The sequence below is a fragment of the Aethina tumida genome, chromosome 2 (assembly GCF_024364675.1).
Source record: "Aethina tumida isolate Nest 87 chromosome 2, icAetTumi1.1, whole genome shotgun sequence".
NCBI classification, from domain to species: domain Eukaryota; kingdom Metazoa; phylum Arthropoda; class Insecta; order Coleoptera; family Nitidulidae; genus Aethina; species Aethina tumida.
The window spans coordinates 23842523-23857720 of NC_065436.1; the positions used below are offsets into that span (position 1 = coordinate 23842523).

Here is a 15198-nt window from a genome sequence, read left to right on the forward strand (position 1 = left end):
AACAAGTTCTCTATTCTTATTTAAGCATACTTTTACTTTGTATACTAAAATATTTCGATGTATTTAAATAAAACAACAGATATTTTCACATTCCATTTATTTTTATAAACATCAATATTTTAACAGTTTGTTTTAAAAATTGACATGTATTCAAGATAAATGAGAATCAGCATTAATTAAAGCTAAAAATAAAAAAGAAATTACTACAGTATTTGAATATATTATATCATAATTTTTTTAAATTCAATTTACAATCAATTTTAAAAAATAAACAAATAACAATATATATCGAAAAAAAATATATTTTAAATACTACTATATTAATACTGTATTACATACAAGAAATGCACTTGCTGGAAACTTACAGAAGAGTATATAAATAATTATATTATTATTATTTATTCTTAAGAGAGTTTTAATGCGGGGCCATGTATATAAACTAATGATGAAGTAAATATATATTGTACTAAACATGACCAAAAATTTTTCAGGATCACTGTTGATTTATCAACAATTCTGGTCGAGACTTATAAATATATTATAGGTACTTTGAGTTTTAATAAATACCACAAAATAATTGACTTGAAAAAAATAATTATTACAAAATATTAAATATTGATAAAATCGTTAATCGTTAAGATGCAATGGCGTGAATGATAACATTGTAGAATAATGATATAACTTTGTGCAAAATACTTTTGAATGCACTACTCAGTCCGAGAAACGCTGTTACCTTTCAGAAAATTAAACTAAAACTCATTGGAACGGTAAACCTTTGAACAATTAATTCAAAGTGCTGGTTAACCCACTATTACAATCATAGCAGATAATAATAAAAAAAATATATCTAGAGATATTTCAGTCTTAATAGAAAATATCACATTCCAATCAATGTTTATTACACATTGCTAAACCGTACTACCAATTTCCACAGCCAACAAATCTCTATTATAACAATATATGAATAATATATTTTTACAAAATTTGTCAAAAAACAGCAGTAACTTGAAAGTTGAATGAAAAATCATTGAATGACCCAGCATTCGCGATTCGCTAGGCGTGGAGTTTGATAGAAAATGCTCGGCGTTTTCCCCCAGACACGGAGATGAAAGTTAATATTATTCTTTTGCTACCCTTTTACTCGCTAAAATATCACAGATGGACGTGCGCTCATCAGCGCCACGCTAAACGACAAACGAGAATAATACTTAATACTACACATATGTACACGACACAAGCAGTCATGTCAAGATCCGCAATAAATTAAAAACAGAAAGGCATGTACGGAGAAACGGGGCACTTGCACACGACACGTACGTCTAAAAACCATTAAACTCTCACTCTGGCTTATTCCGGTACAGTCAAAACATCCATACTTCAAAGCTAGTACTGACTGCCGAGGCAATAATTTAAAACGAAACAATCATAAGCTCTCCCGAATAAATAAAAACTACAATTTCTACCTAAACTTTTGTACCTCGTTCTATTATAAACGCCTAGTTTCCTTCACGAATAACGAAAACCAATCGTTTAAAAAAATATGCCATCTAGACCTATCTTGTTTACACGTTTATTAAATTTCTGTTTCAACTAAATATATCACTTTTGACTATTCTTTATAATACAACGAGCACTTATATATTTTAGATCCTTTGGTATATCGAAATATCATCTTTTGACTGCTTAATATTTTCTTTTTTTATTAACTCTTTATAAGTCTACAATAAGATATCCAATCATATCTTATAGCATGTATCAAAATACTATAACGAAACGAGCCCGAACTCCCCTTCTATATGTTTCGTGCATTTCAACAGCATACAGATAGTTACAACTGGTTTTACTAACCTAATTCACACACTTACTAAAGATAAATTTAAACATTACTTTTAAGGGGATAGGGAGCGCTGCAGGACGGTCATAGGGTTTAATAATATATGTATAATTGTGTATATAATATATGAAGAACGGACAAACGACCGACATCATAACCGCTGCAGCTACAAATACACCTAGAGTAATAATAAATTGTAAGGAGAGCCATTGCATGGAATACAATAATCAACATCAAGCGCGAAGCAGTGCAAACCACCACCTGGGACTATACCTTAAACCAAATCAATTCTTTTCTATTACCAACCGTCATCTGGACTTAGCACCACATTTTATTAAAACTATTATCTATATTTAATGTAAACTAAAAAAAAATAAACTGACGCCTTTCCGTCACATCTGTAAATACTATATGGTTACATATACACATATTCCATTTAAAATAATGTCGATTTGTGATAATAATTTTAATGAAATTGGTATTTACTTGTTGAAAGGTGAACTTGGCCAAGTCCACCAATAGGAATACGTTATTCGCTCGTTCTGTTTGCTAGAGAACACCCAGTTTACGCATAACAACATGAAAAACAATACAATGCAATGAAATTATGCATAAAATTTTGACCATAGATAATGCAGGTGGGACGCACAAATTTGACAACATCTCTCCCTATCCGATGCGTTGTGTAGCTCTAGAGAGTGGTAGGTTCTTGTAATTCAAAATTAGACCGATTTACTGGTTATCCTAACTGTACATCTTAAATAATTCTTTACTTACATCATCATGTAGTAAGTAACTTTTTAATATATAATTGTAAGCCAATCTGTATTAGATCACAAATTATTCCATAAAACTAGTTGCAAATCAGCAATAGCAATAACTATTGTATATTTTCTTGCATTATAAATTATTTACATTTATTTTTATAGACATACATAACCTACCACATAAAAATTATTAGTAAGAAAACATCGGAAAAGGAGGGACATATGATTTCCCCTTTCTAAAAGCTTACTGCTGCACGGCGGCGGTGGGCGGCGCCTGTCCGTACGAGTAGGCCGCATAGGGCATCGGCCCCGCGGCGAACTGTCCGAACGGATTGGCCTGGCCCTGACCCAGCGATTGGTAGGCGCAGGGATTGGTCGCTCCGGCGCCGGGTATGCGACCGCCCGTCGTCTGGAAGAACTTGTGGTTGATGATGCCCTGCAGACCGTCGGCGGTGGCGGCGGCCGCCGGCGCCGGTTGCATCATGTAAGCCTGTGGCTGGATCGTGTGGTAAAGGTTCGGGCTGGTGGCCGGTGGTGGGCCGCCGGCGTATTGCTGTCGCTGGTTGTAGCCGCCGCGTTGTTGTCCGTTGTAACCACGTTGTCCGTTACCTAAACATTGTATATTGTTATATCAACAATTCTGTCGGCTTAAGAATTATTAAATATTAATCGACGATATTTTCTTTGGCTAATATCTCGAAAATTATTACTATTTTACTAATTTATTTTTTAAGTATATTAATTTATCACAATTTTATTTGATGTATCCTAAATTTATTTGAAACCGTATTCTTAAAAACTTTGATCAATTTACAAAGTGGTAAGAGATCTAAAAGGAAACATGCAAAAAGGATAAAATAAAAATTATAATGTCCCAAATCCATGATCTTAATGTTTTTTTTTTAAATAGATTGTATAAAGAGGTGAATAAGATTGCCAAAAAAGCACACCAGTAGGTTTATTTTTAGACATTTTAGTTTCAAGATGGTCGACTCAAATTATTGTATTATATGTTACTATGGAGAGCTAAGCAGCCATTTAAAGAACATCTTGTATATCTGAAAATGATGTCTTTCTTTGTATAGTTAAACTTTTTTTCATTATGCACTTTCGTTGTCGCAACACTTTAATATTTGAGATGGCTTAAGCCGTAAAGAGAATTCAGCATAACCATTTTCTAGAGTATTTTTATATAAAATATTCGACATATTGATAAGTGACATAAATAAGGGAAAATATGTAGGAATCTCAAAAATTCTAATATGTTGTCAGGTATCATTGCAATATACAGCAGTGACAACAAAAATAATTATTAATTATGCCTCTAATTTTTTATTTCAAACAAATCATTATTGTTTATCTGATTTAAAGGATACCTAACAAGAAAAGTGACTAGAAGATGGTAACACTACTTCACAGATAAAATAAATAAATTTTAATAAATATTAATGCATTTTTATATACCTTATGCTGGAAAGAATTCAGCAGTAACAATTTTCTATACAATATTCCAGATATTGACAAGTGAAATTAAAAGAGGAAAAATATGTAGAGACCTTAAAAATCCTAACAGGTAGTCAGATATCATAGCAATAGATAAACAAGAGTGACATATCAGAAATAATTATTAATTATGCCTTTATTGTTTTGTTTCTAACATATCAGTGTTGTTTATATGTTGTTTAAATAGCTTCAACTTTATTACCCTAAGAGAAGGTATATTTTTGCTTTAAACTATTGTAATTGGTAGAATTTATACTAACCGTAAGTTCTAGGTCCGGCATTCTGGTACATGTTCGGTGGACTATACGATGACTGGTAACCCTGCGGTTGATGGTGCTGATATTGCGAATTCTGGTAAGCATTGTACTGTTGCATAGGCGAGTTGCCGTAACCACCGTTTCTTGGGCCGCGTCCCATTTGTCCGTCGTTGGTTCTGGGACCCTTGTTGTGCATACCGTTTTGTCTGTAGTCAGTACCGCCGTTGTTGAAATTCTTATTCGTCCAGGTCTTTTGTCCAACACGGGTGCCGCCGTTGTTCGATCCGTTGGAACCGGGCGAGTTGTTGTCCTTCTTGCGATTGTTGTTGCGCCAGTGGTTGCGACCGTTCTGGGTCGATCGCATGGACTGCGCCAGCTCTTGCAGAGGAGCCGTGATTTCCTGACAAGAAAATAAGTAAAATCCGTTAACTATGTATCATTTTATTACAATAAGTGTAATACTAGTTCTGAGCGTATCAAAATGTCTTTATAATTCAGATAATTATTAATTTTTACAAAATAAATATTATTTTTGGCACTCCAGAATAATACAAATGTTATATTGTTATTTACCTGTCCAGCTTCTTCTAAAACGGCAATCAAGTCCTTCGCTTGCCTCTGATTGTTGGCAGTGAAAAATGCGTACGCAGTACCAGCTTGAGAACATCTTCCAGTCCTGCCGATTCTGTGCACATAGTCCTCACTGGAGTTTGGATAATCGTAGTTGATGACATATTTTACGTCTTCCACGTCCAATCCCCTGGCGGCCACATCTGTTGCTACCAAAATTGAGGACTTTCCGTTACGGAACTCGCTGAGCACGTAGTCACGTTCGGGTTGCGACTTGTCACCGTGGATGCATATCGCCGAGAAACCGTCACGTTTAATGCGTTTGGTGATGTCGTCCACCTTCTTCTTGGTTTCAACGAAAACGATTATTTTATTATTACGATCGGATCCAATCTCTTTTAAGAGTTTGGAGAGTTTATCTTCTTTTTCTGACTCGTCGCAGACGTCAACGATTTGTTTTATGTTGTGGTTGGCCGAAAGAGACAAACTTCCAATGTTCACCTAAACAAAATGGTAAAATGTAAAATATATTGCATGAAAGTTAAAAGGTGGCGTTCATACCTGAATGTAGTCAACCAAAAACTCCTCGGCCAACGCTTGTACTTGCTTCGGCCAAGTGGCCGACCACATCAGTACCTGTCTATCAGGTCGCACCTGTTGGATGATCTTCCTTATCTGGGGCTCGAAGCCCATGTCCAACATGCGATCGGCCTCGTCCAGGACGAGGTACGTGCACCTGTGGAGGTTCGTCGTGCCCTTCTCCAGAAAATCAATAAGCCGGCCGGGCGTCGCGATCACTATTTCAACACCCCGCTCCAGATCTCTAGCCTGCGGCCCCTTGGGCGAACCTCCAAAGATGCAGGTGTTGCGGATCATGGTGGTCGATCCGAATTCGTGCGCCACTTTCTGTATTTGTTGGGCAAGTTCCCTGGTTGGAGCAAGAATCAAGACGATCGGTCCTTCTCCGCGCTGGGGTCTTTGTTGGCTGTTGATGTGAATGGTGGCGGGCAGTATGTAAGCCAATGTCTTACCGGAACCGGTATGGGCGATTGCCACCAGATCCCTGCCGCTGAGTACGATCGGCCAGCCCTGCGATTGTATGGCGGTGGGTTCGTTGAAGCCCTGCTTGAGCAACGGCTGCATCACGTATTCGGGGAAGCTGTTCTCCTCGAAGCAAATGTTCGGATGGGGTATATTCGTTCCCCGCACGATTATGTCGCGTTTCTGTCTGAACAGGTCGACGTCATGTTGCTGCCTGTTTTTGATGTTGTTGTGTGGTACATAGAAGTTCTTGCGGAACGGCTTCAACTCCGTCTCGGACCATACAGGCGTGGCAAGTTGCTGGTTGTCTTGTTGGTTTTTGTTCTTGTATTGTTTCGTAACTGGTCCACCAAAGTCTTGAACTGGCGCGATGCTGTGCTGCGGAGGGCCGCACCAATAGTTTGATTGCTTTCCAAACTGGTCATTGTGATCGGGTCTTGATCTATACCTATAAAAATTTTAAATTTTTTTACATATTTATTTATGATTAATGCAAAGATATATTATTCTAAATAAATGTTAATGAATTTAAAACAACTTTAATGTCAAAATATGAATGTTATTCGTATATATATATATATATATATATATATATATATATATATATATATGTATTTATAATCTTTTAATTTTAATATGTTTAACCATAATAAATATTAATACAGGAAGATGTCATAGTAAACAAACCACCTTTAATGATAATTGTGCAGTTATAGATAAAAATTATTGTTAAATTTATATTAATTTAACTACATTCAAAATAAATGACTTGTTTAAAATTTCTTTTTTTAATTGTGGTCAAAATAATAGGTAAGAAGATATGTAATAAATTACGAGTATTCCTATGAACTAAATAACACTGATAAATCAGATTTCATAATTTAGGCAATAATCTAAAATTCTTAAAATATTCAATTGCAAAACCAATAAAATTTAAACAATAATTGATTAATTAAATTTCTTTACTATCATTGATTTAAGGTAAGTTGTGTAACATAAATAAACAAAAACTTAATGCAAAGATGTTACATTCAAAATAAATGTTATTGTATTTAGAACAAATCTAAAGTCAAAATATGAGTGTCATAATTTATGTTTATGTTATTGGTATATATGTCTATAATCTTTTAATCTGTAACTTGACAACAAACGTATTAACTACAATAAATATTAGCACAGGAAAAAGTCATAGTAAACAAACCATTTTTAATAATTGTAGTGCAGTTATAGACAATAGATTATTGTTAAATTTATTTTAATCTGACTAAAGTCAAAGTAAATTATACCTTTTAAGACATATTCTTTTAAAATTTCTTTTTTAAATTGTCATCAAGATGGTAGGTATGAATAGATGTAATAAATTATCAGTATTCCCATGAACTAAATAACATTGATAAAAGATTTCATAAATTAGGCAATAATTTAAAATTCTTAAAATATTAAATTGTCCAAACCAATATAATTCAAACAATAAACACATTTAATATATTTATTATCACTGATTTAAGTTATTTTGTTTATAAATAAACTAAAACCTAATACAAAGATGTTATATTTTAAATAAATGTTAATGAATTTAGAGACAAAATTTGAGTGCCATAATTTATACTTATGTTATTTGTATATAATCTTTTAATTAAAAGTTGTAACTTGACTACAAACCTATATATCTATAATAAATATTAACACAGAAACTCATAGGAAAAAAACATTTTTAATGAAATTAAATTTATTTTAATCAGACTAAAGTCAAAATAAATTATACCTTTTAAGACATATTCTTTCAAAATTTCTTTATTTAATTGTGGTTCAGATGGTATGTAAAAAGGGATGTATATAATAAATTACGAGTATTCTCATGAACTGATAAAACAGATTTCGTAATTTAGGCAATAATTTAAAATTTTAAAAATCTTAAATTGTCAAAACCAATAAAATTTAGACAATAATGAATTGATTAAATATATTTATTATCACTGGTTTAAAGTAATTGTAAGTGTATGACATAAACTAAAACTTAATTAAATGATACCAAATCAGTTTTCAAGCTGATTATAATGAATAAAATCAAAATATTTTGTGAAATAAAATAGTAATTTTTCAAAACAAGAAAATGAAGTTAATTAAACAGTATTAAAACCAATATTTTTTGTTAAATCACAATATTTGATTTTCAAAATTAATTATTTATGTTTGAATTTAATTAATCACAGATATCGATTAAATTAACAGATCATTGCATTTTTATTTATTAATAATCATCGGCAAAATTGATGTGAAATATCCTCTTTGTCAAAACTGGACAACCAAAAATGGCACCCTCCTAACAAATTACATATTCCAGAAAAACGTTCGCAAATTCCCCGTGACATTAAACCCGCATAATTCGTTAACCTATGTAATATAAAAAACCGATACTTACATTGAATTGCTGTGGAATATATTATTGTTGTACTGCATTTTGCAGCTAAATATGTCAGTAATTTAGTTTTCAATGGCTTCCTATTATGTGTATCTGCAAAAGAAGCGAACGTAAGTGGGAGCTCGCCGACATGCAAACCGGCCGTAAACGATTAAATCGCAAACGGAGGTTACCACGAAGATATTTAAAATGACGTGTGTTAGAGGTTTGCACGTTAAATTGCTAATAATTTTTAGAGAAATTTCCTCACCTTGCTCCAACCAAGACCGGCCAACAAAACTCTGGGCTGTTCTTAAACTTTGATTGACATGCGCGGACCTTATGTCATGCGCACGAACTGAAACGACAGCGCAGATCAGCTGACGTCATAATACGTGGGAAATGACTGTTTTTTGAAACTACCTTTGGTCAATCGATTTTTTACGGTCCCGGTTGTTTTATTTCGTACACCATGTTCTTTATTTTTATGCAAGATTTTAATTAACAGATCTCGCAATTTTAGAACTATTATAATAGTTAAATAACTTTACCTTGCAGAATTTTGTGAAATTTAATGTATAATAATTTATTAATAATTTTGACAAATCATTCCAACATAATAATTACGAATACAATTATTTATCATCTTATATCATATACTTCTTATTCACGGACTATCGCTTAAAGGGCATCAAGTCATTTGTGACTCAATGTGTATAAAAGGCCTTTATAATAAAGGACATCCTTTATTGTGACATAAACGGTATAGACTGGTGACCCGAGAAATAGCACACTTTACTATCTTAACTGTAATTAGGAAACGCACACTTCTAATTAAATGCAAACAAAATACTTTAAATTTTATATATATTATTGTATATTATTTATCTTGTTTCTCCCATTATTCATTATGTACCTAAATCAAAATAAACTAAATCTTAAATAAAATAAATGCGAAATTTGGTTGTCTAGTGAAATATAAACGTCGGAGATATTACTTCAAACGCATATATTAATCCGATTTCGTTGGTATGTATTTAAGAATATTCGATTAGAATTTATTCTTAGTATGATTTATATTATTTTATTAAATAAATTCATTTTCAGTGAGAAGAAAGACTCTCCAGAGAAGATGAAAATAATGATTAACATGAAACATCAAGGTCTAAATATTTTTGAAATAACACATTCTTCTCCTTGGCAAGATATAGGAATATTGCAAAAAATTATTTGTAAAATGGGCCGTTTTGTATGTAGAGACATCATCAGAGATGTAATGGAACTATTTGCAACAATAATTTACCAGTTACATGAATTTTTATGCAGTTTATAGAGAACTAAAAGTCCTTGATCTCCATTCCCATTTGAGAAAATTTAGAGGATGACATCCTCACTTGGGGGTGGAACGGGATAATGTCTCGTGGTGCGTTTTAGATGGACCATCCTGTAGAAATAATAAACAAGAAACATGTTTAAATTTATTTATTAATAAAGTACACAATTTTATTAAAATTCTGCAATTATAATTATGTTGTAACTTGTTTGGAATTTGGTTCACTTTCTCCTTCCAAAAATTCATCCCACTTGTCCAGCCTTTGGGTTATTTGGGAATCTGTTTCAGCTATTTTAAATTTAGTTTTGCCATCCCAGATTTCTGCTGTCAGCTGCCTCTTCATGAACCATCTTCCATTTAACAATGTTACAACTTGTTCAGCTTCTTCAGGATTGCTCATATTTATTTGAGCAACTCCCTCTGGATGCCTATCATAAATTATTACCTTCCTGACTTCACCAATTTTGGAACATTCTTCCCTGAGGTCCTGTTGAAATTCTAATATCAAACTGACATCAGTATCAAAAATACTGGGATCAAACAAATTTTTTACAATGACAACTTTTTCATGTTTTGCTTTTTCTCCAATAAGTTTCTCAGGTCTCCAATCAAACAGTTTCTCCTGCTGTTTTTTTAATTTTAGTTTTTCCTTCTTCTTTCGCATCTTTGGTTTTTTCTTAGGATCATATTCTCCTTTCATTTGAAATTTGGCCCTCTCCACATGAATTTTACGTCCATTATAATCATAACCATCCAGTAGATTAATTGCTAAATCAACTGATTCAATTTTTATGTAAGTACAAAGAGCATCTCCTTTCAAATGTTCAGTACCTGGTTCTTTATAAAGTTTAATTTTAAAAACCCCACTGACAGGATCCCTCATAACCAAACCACATTTTTGCATTAAATTGATGAAATCTTCTTCAGTTATATCTGTAGGTAAGTTAGACACATAAACATTTGTATTTTGAGAGTCATCCACTTGGAACCATGTTGGTTCAGAGGCTTTTCGTTTCTCTCCTTTAACCTTTTTTGATTGATCCAGTTTGTTCTCATCATTTTTAGGCTTCTCTTCAGTGTTTGTACTGGTCTCAGTAAATCCATAATTCATTTGATATCTAGCCATAAAGTCATCATCAACCTTTGGAAACCAAGCCAGTTTTACTTTATCCCAAAAATATTTAACACCATCTGCATCTGTGTAAACGTGAGTGTCATCTTCAAAACCATATACAACATTTTGGGCTGCTACCCATTCGTTCTTTTCTTTGTCCCATTGGTAACGATAACCTGTGGCTGCATCAGTGTAAATTGCAACATCTCCTTCATAATGCACATTCTTTGGATCATATGTTGAATTGGTAGATTCATCATTGGTGCTCCCCTGTGTATTATCTCCATTTTCGCATTTTTCATTTGGGTTATTAGTTTCCTGTTCACTATTACTTTCCTTGTCTGGGACTGTTGGTATGTTACTTTCTGAAGGTTCAGTCTTAGAAATATCTAAAAATTTGGATATTAATAAAGAAAAATACACCAATTTTTTTGCTAATAGTACCTGAGTCACTAGACTCTTCTTTTGAGCCTGTTAAATCATCCATACTAAGTTGTATTTAAAACAAGAACATAACTTATTTGAATAATAAACATATATTTTGTGTCTACTAAACTCTAACCTCATTTTGGATGTTGACGGATTCTAAACGTAGTTTTCATCAATATTTCTAATAAGTAAAAATTTCATTATAAAAAAAAATGTCTGTGTCTACTGATAGAGAATTTGGATAGTAGCTTATATAAGCTAGAGTATACTTTACCAAGAAATTTTAGGTAAAAGTATATGATAAAAATAAACAAAAATAAGTTTTATTTGTGTAAACCCATCTTTAGTGCCTACATTCATAACCTCAATCTCACGCGGTTAACCTCTTTGAACTTATTTCATCGATTAAAAGTTATTTAATAAATATTTATTAAAAAACATGTTGAGTTCTTTGAAAACTTTAAATAAGTTTAATAAATTATACTCTTCAATAAGCAGGTACTATTGTTAAACGTGTGCTAATAAATTTATTTCTTTACAATTATTTTTAGTTCCATTATAAAAGAGAAAACTTTATGTAAAATTGGACTTAATTATGCAAGTAGTTACACAAATCAAAACTATAACAAAAGAAGGAACTTTGATGAAGAAGATTATGAACCACGCCAATATAGATCAAACCACAATAGACAAAACTTTCAAAATAATTCATTTAGAGGAAGTCAGTTAAGATCAAATTTTTATAATAATGGCATGGGACATGATTTAAAACAGATAAATTGGGATGATGTAATTCTTACACCATTTGAAAAGAATTTTTATGTTCCTCATCCATCTGTAATAAATCGCTCTGAAGAAGAAATACAGGCATTTTACAAATCTAATGAAATTACAGTCAGCAACAAGGCCCCACCTCCAATTTTAAATTTTGAAGAAGCAAACTTTCCAGATTTTATCATGAATGAGATAAAAAAAGAGGGTGAGTACTCATCTGTTCATAATGTATCATTAAAAGAATAAAATTTTGAATTATCATAATTTAGGTTTCACAAAACCTACATCAATACAATCTCAAGGATGGCCAATAGCACTTAGTGGGCAAGACATGGTTGGTATTGCACACACAGGCTCTGGAAAGACTCTGGCTTACATGTTACCAGCATTGATACACATTAAGAATCAGCAACCATTAGAGAAACGTGATGGACCAATTGCTTTGGTGCTTGCCCCTACTAGAGAATTAGCACAACAAATTCAGAGGGTTGCATACCCATTTTGTAAGTCAGCAGAAGTCAGGAACACTTGTGTGTATGGGGGAGCTTCAAAAGTAAAGCAATCATTTGAGTTGCAACAAGGAGTAGAAATTCTTATAGCCACACCAGGAAGGCTCATTGATTTGTTAGAAAATAATGTTCTGAATTTGAAAAGGTGTACATACTTAGTACTGGACGAGGCTGACAGAATGTTGGATATGGGATTTGAACCTCAAATAAGAAAGATCATTGGACAGATAAGGCCTGATAGACAAACATTAATGTGGTCTGCTACATGGCCAGATGAAGTGAGAAATTTAGCAGAAGATTTCTTTTCTAATTTTGTTCAACTGAATGTTGGTTCACTGGAGTTATGTGCTAATCATAACATTACTCAAAATGTGGATGTTGTGAATGAGAATGAAAAACATATCAAGTAAATACATCAAACTATTAAAAAAATTAATTAAATTAATCTTTGACAATTTTAGATTAGAAGAATTGCTTGAAGAAATTACAAAAACCGATGGAAAAATTCTCATATTCGCTATGACTAAGAAAACAGTTGACAAAATCACAAGATTTGTTAATAGAGCAGGATGGAAGGCTTCATGTATACATGGAGACAAATCACAACTTATGCGAGACAGAGTATTACACGATTTTCGAACTGGTAAATCCCAAATTTTAGTGGCAACTGATGTTGCCGCTCGGGGACTAGGTAGATATATTATAAATAGTTTATATCATTTTTAAATTTATTTCATGCACGTAGTACAATACTTTCACAGCTTCATTTTATTTTTGTTTTTATAAATGGTATTAATTGCTTGCAGATGTGGATGGAATCAAATATGTCATTAATTTTGACTACTCAAATAACTCTGAAGACTATATTCACCGAATAGGAAGGACGGGACGTTCTAATACGAAAGGAACATCTTATACCTTCTTTACACAAGAAGATGCTAAAAAAGCAAAAGATCTTATTTCTGTATTAAAAGAAGCGAAACAGGTATTTGTTTAAAACTTACTTACATAAATTTATTTTTATCTTTACCATTTTAGGAGATAAACCCTGATTTGTTAGCATTAGCTGAAAATGAACAAGACAGACATTTTCAAAGCAATCCAAGATTTCATCCCAGACAACAGAGGACAAATCGTTTTACTAGTAGGAGGTAAATCATTTGAACATTCTATCACAATGTGTATTATATTAAATTACTGCGACTAAATTAAATTAATTATACAATTTTTAATTATGTTTTGTTTACTTCCAGGTATTAACTATTAAGTTCTTAGTATGTATACAAACTAAAATTAAATGGAATTATATACATATATGTAAATTACCAAATTAAATATAAGGAAATTTATATTTATAGCAACATTCAGTTTATTGTTACATGAAGTTAATAATTTTAACATGTAACTGAACCAGACTGTGATAGTTGAGACATTGGATTATAAAAAATCTGATTATACCTAAAGTGGTAAAGAAATGTTGGATTTTTTTTAATAAGCGGTGTTTAAAATTTTGTTATTTATAACAATATGTAATAAATAAATTCTTAAATATGTTTTTGTTTTTTTTTTTAAACTTTTTTCTAAAAAATATGAACAGTAGTTGCCAGAGATATGCACATATTATCTTAGCGATAATTAGGAATCGTACATCTCAAAGTAAAAGTAATCAAAATTAAATTATTTAAAATAATTACACTATATTAATACTACAGTAAACAGTATGTTATGTTTGAAATTGGTTTATTTAGAAATACTAAATATTGTTGAATTCAGATACTCTAGTCCCTCCTCTTACAATATGTTTACAGTCATTATTTTGGTGATTTTTAGTTTCACACACAAATTTGCTTTATTACAATATATGAAAAATTAAATGCAATAAAAATATTTTATATTTTATTTAAAATAATTACACTATATTCCTTTCCTCATTATTCATTTTGTACCTAAATGAAAATAATTTCAACTTAAATTAAATCTTAAATGCAGAATGTGGTTGATCAGAAAAATATATATTTGTGAAATAAATTATATATAAACTTAAATAAAATATTGCTCTCCGTTTACAGGTGGTTATAACGAAGAAAGGGTACCCAAAATACCAACAATTTTATTTAACCACCTGTAAACGGAGGCTAATACTTTATTTTAAATTTTGTGCTATTTCTCACTGTACTTACTTACTAATTAATTAAAAATATTTTATGTAATAATACAAAATCCATGACAAAATGTAAAGTAATTAATTAAATAGACATACACAGTTATTTTAAAGGATTAATTATTAATAATTCTGACTGAATTTAAAATATTTTATTAAAATCTAAATAACGATTCAAAGCGATTCGAATGAATCATTTCTTAAAAAATATATAAATAATATAAAAGTTTACAATAAGTAATATTATTACTCATAGCCAAATAAAAAAAATAATGGTCTACAACTTTATTGACATCGTAAGTTCACGTGATCATGCAATGGCAAAGTGTAAATTTTGCGGAGATGCGAATCCAAATAAAAAATATATAACCTTGACACGCGTTCGGTGACGAAATTCGAATCAACCGCATTTTTATGCTGTGATATGCGCAGTCTCAGTTTAGGTATAATGCGCACTTCCTATGACGTAACTGCGGCATTTTCCCCTTGCCCCTTGGTACCCGGC

The 15198-nt window shown here is 31.7% G+C and overlaps 3 protein-coding genes across 3 annotated transcripts; 1 reads left to right on the plus strand and 2 right to left on the minus strand.

Moving 5' to 3' along the window:
• Nucleotides 1-200: 200 nt before the first annotated feature.
• Nucleotides 201-8741, minus strand: LOC109595566 (uncharacterized). Its single transcript, XM_020010950.2, has 6 exons — nt 8645-8741; nt 8395-8487; nt 5493-6420; nt 4935-5432; nt 4365-4761; nt 201-3210 (listed from the first exon to the last, which is right to left on the minus strand). The coding sequence occupies exons 2-6, from the start codon at nt 8430-8432 to the stop codon at nt 2846-2848; spliced, it is 2226 nt and encodes a 741-aa protein (XP_019866509.1). The 5' UTR covers nt 8433-8487; nt 8645-8741; the 3' UTR covers nt 201-2845.
• A 1099-nt stretch (nt 8742-9840) lies between these two features.
• On the minus strand, nt 9841-11447 carry LOC109595570 (HIV Tat-specific factor 1). Its single transcript, XM_020010954.2, has 2 exons — nt 11265-11447; nt 9841-11209 (listed from the first exon to the last, which is right to left on the minus strand). The coding sequence occupies exons 1-2, from the start codon at nt 11305-11307 to the stop codon at nt 9900-9902; spliced, it is 1353 nt and encodes a 450-aa protein (XP_019866513.2). The 5' UTR covers nt 11308-11447; the 3' UTR covers nt 9841-9899.
• A 122-nt stretch (nt 11448-11569) lies between these two features.
• Nucleotides 11570-14085, plus strand: LOC109595569 (ATP-dependent RNA helicase p62-like). The gene is made up of 7 exons (XM_020010953.2): nt 11570-11747; nt 11801-12228; nt 12293-12938; nt 12994-13223; nt 13339-13517; nt 13571-13683; nt 13786-14085. The coding sequence occupies exons 1-7, from the start codon at nt 11689-11691 to the stop codon at nt 13790-13792; spliced, it is 1662 nt and encodes a 553-aa protein (XP_019866512.2). The 5' UTR covers nt 11570-11688; the 3' UTR covers nt 13793-14085.
• Nucleotides 14086-15198: the final 1113 nt, after the last annotated feature.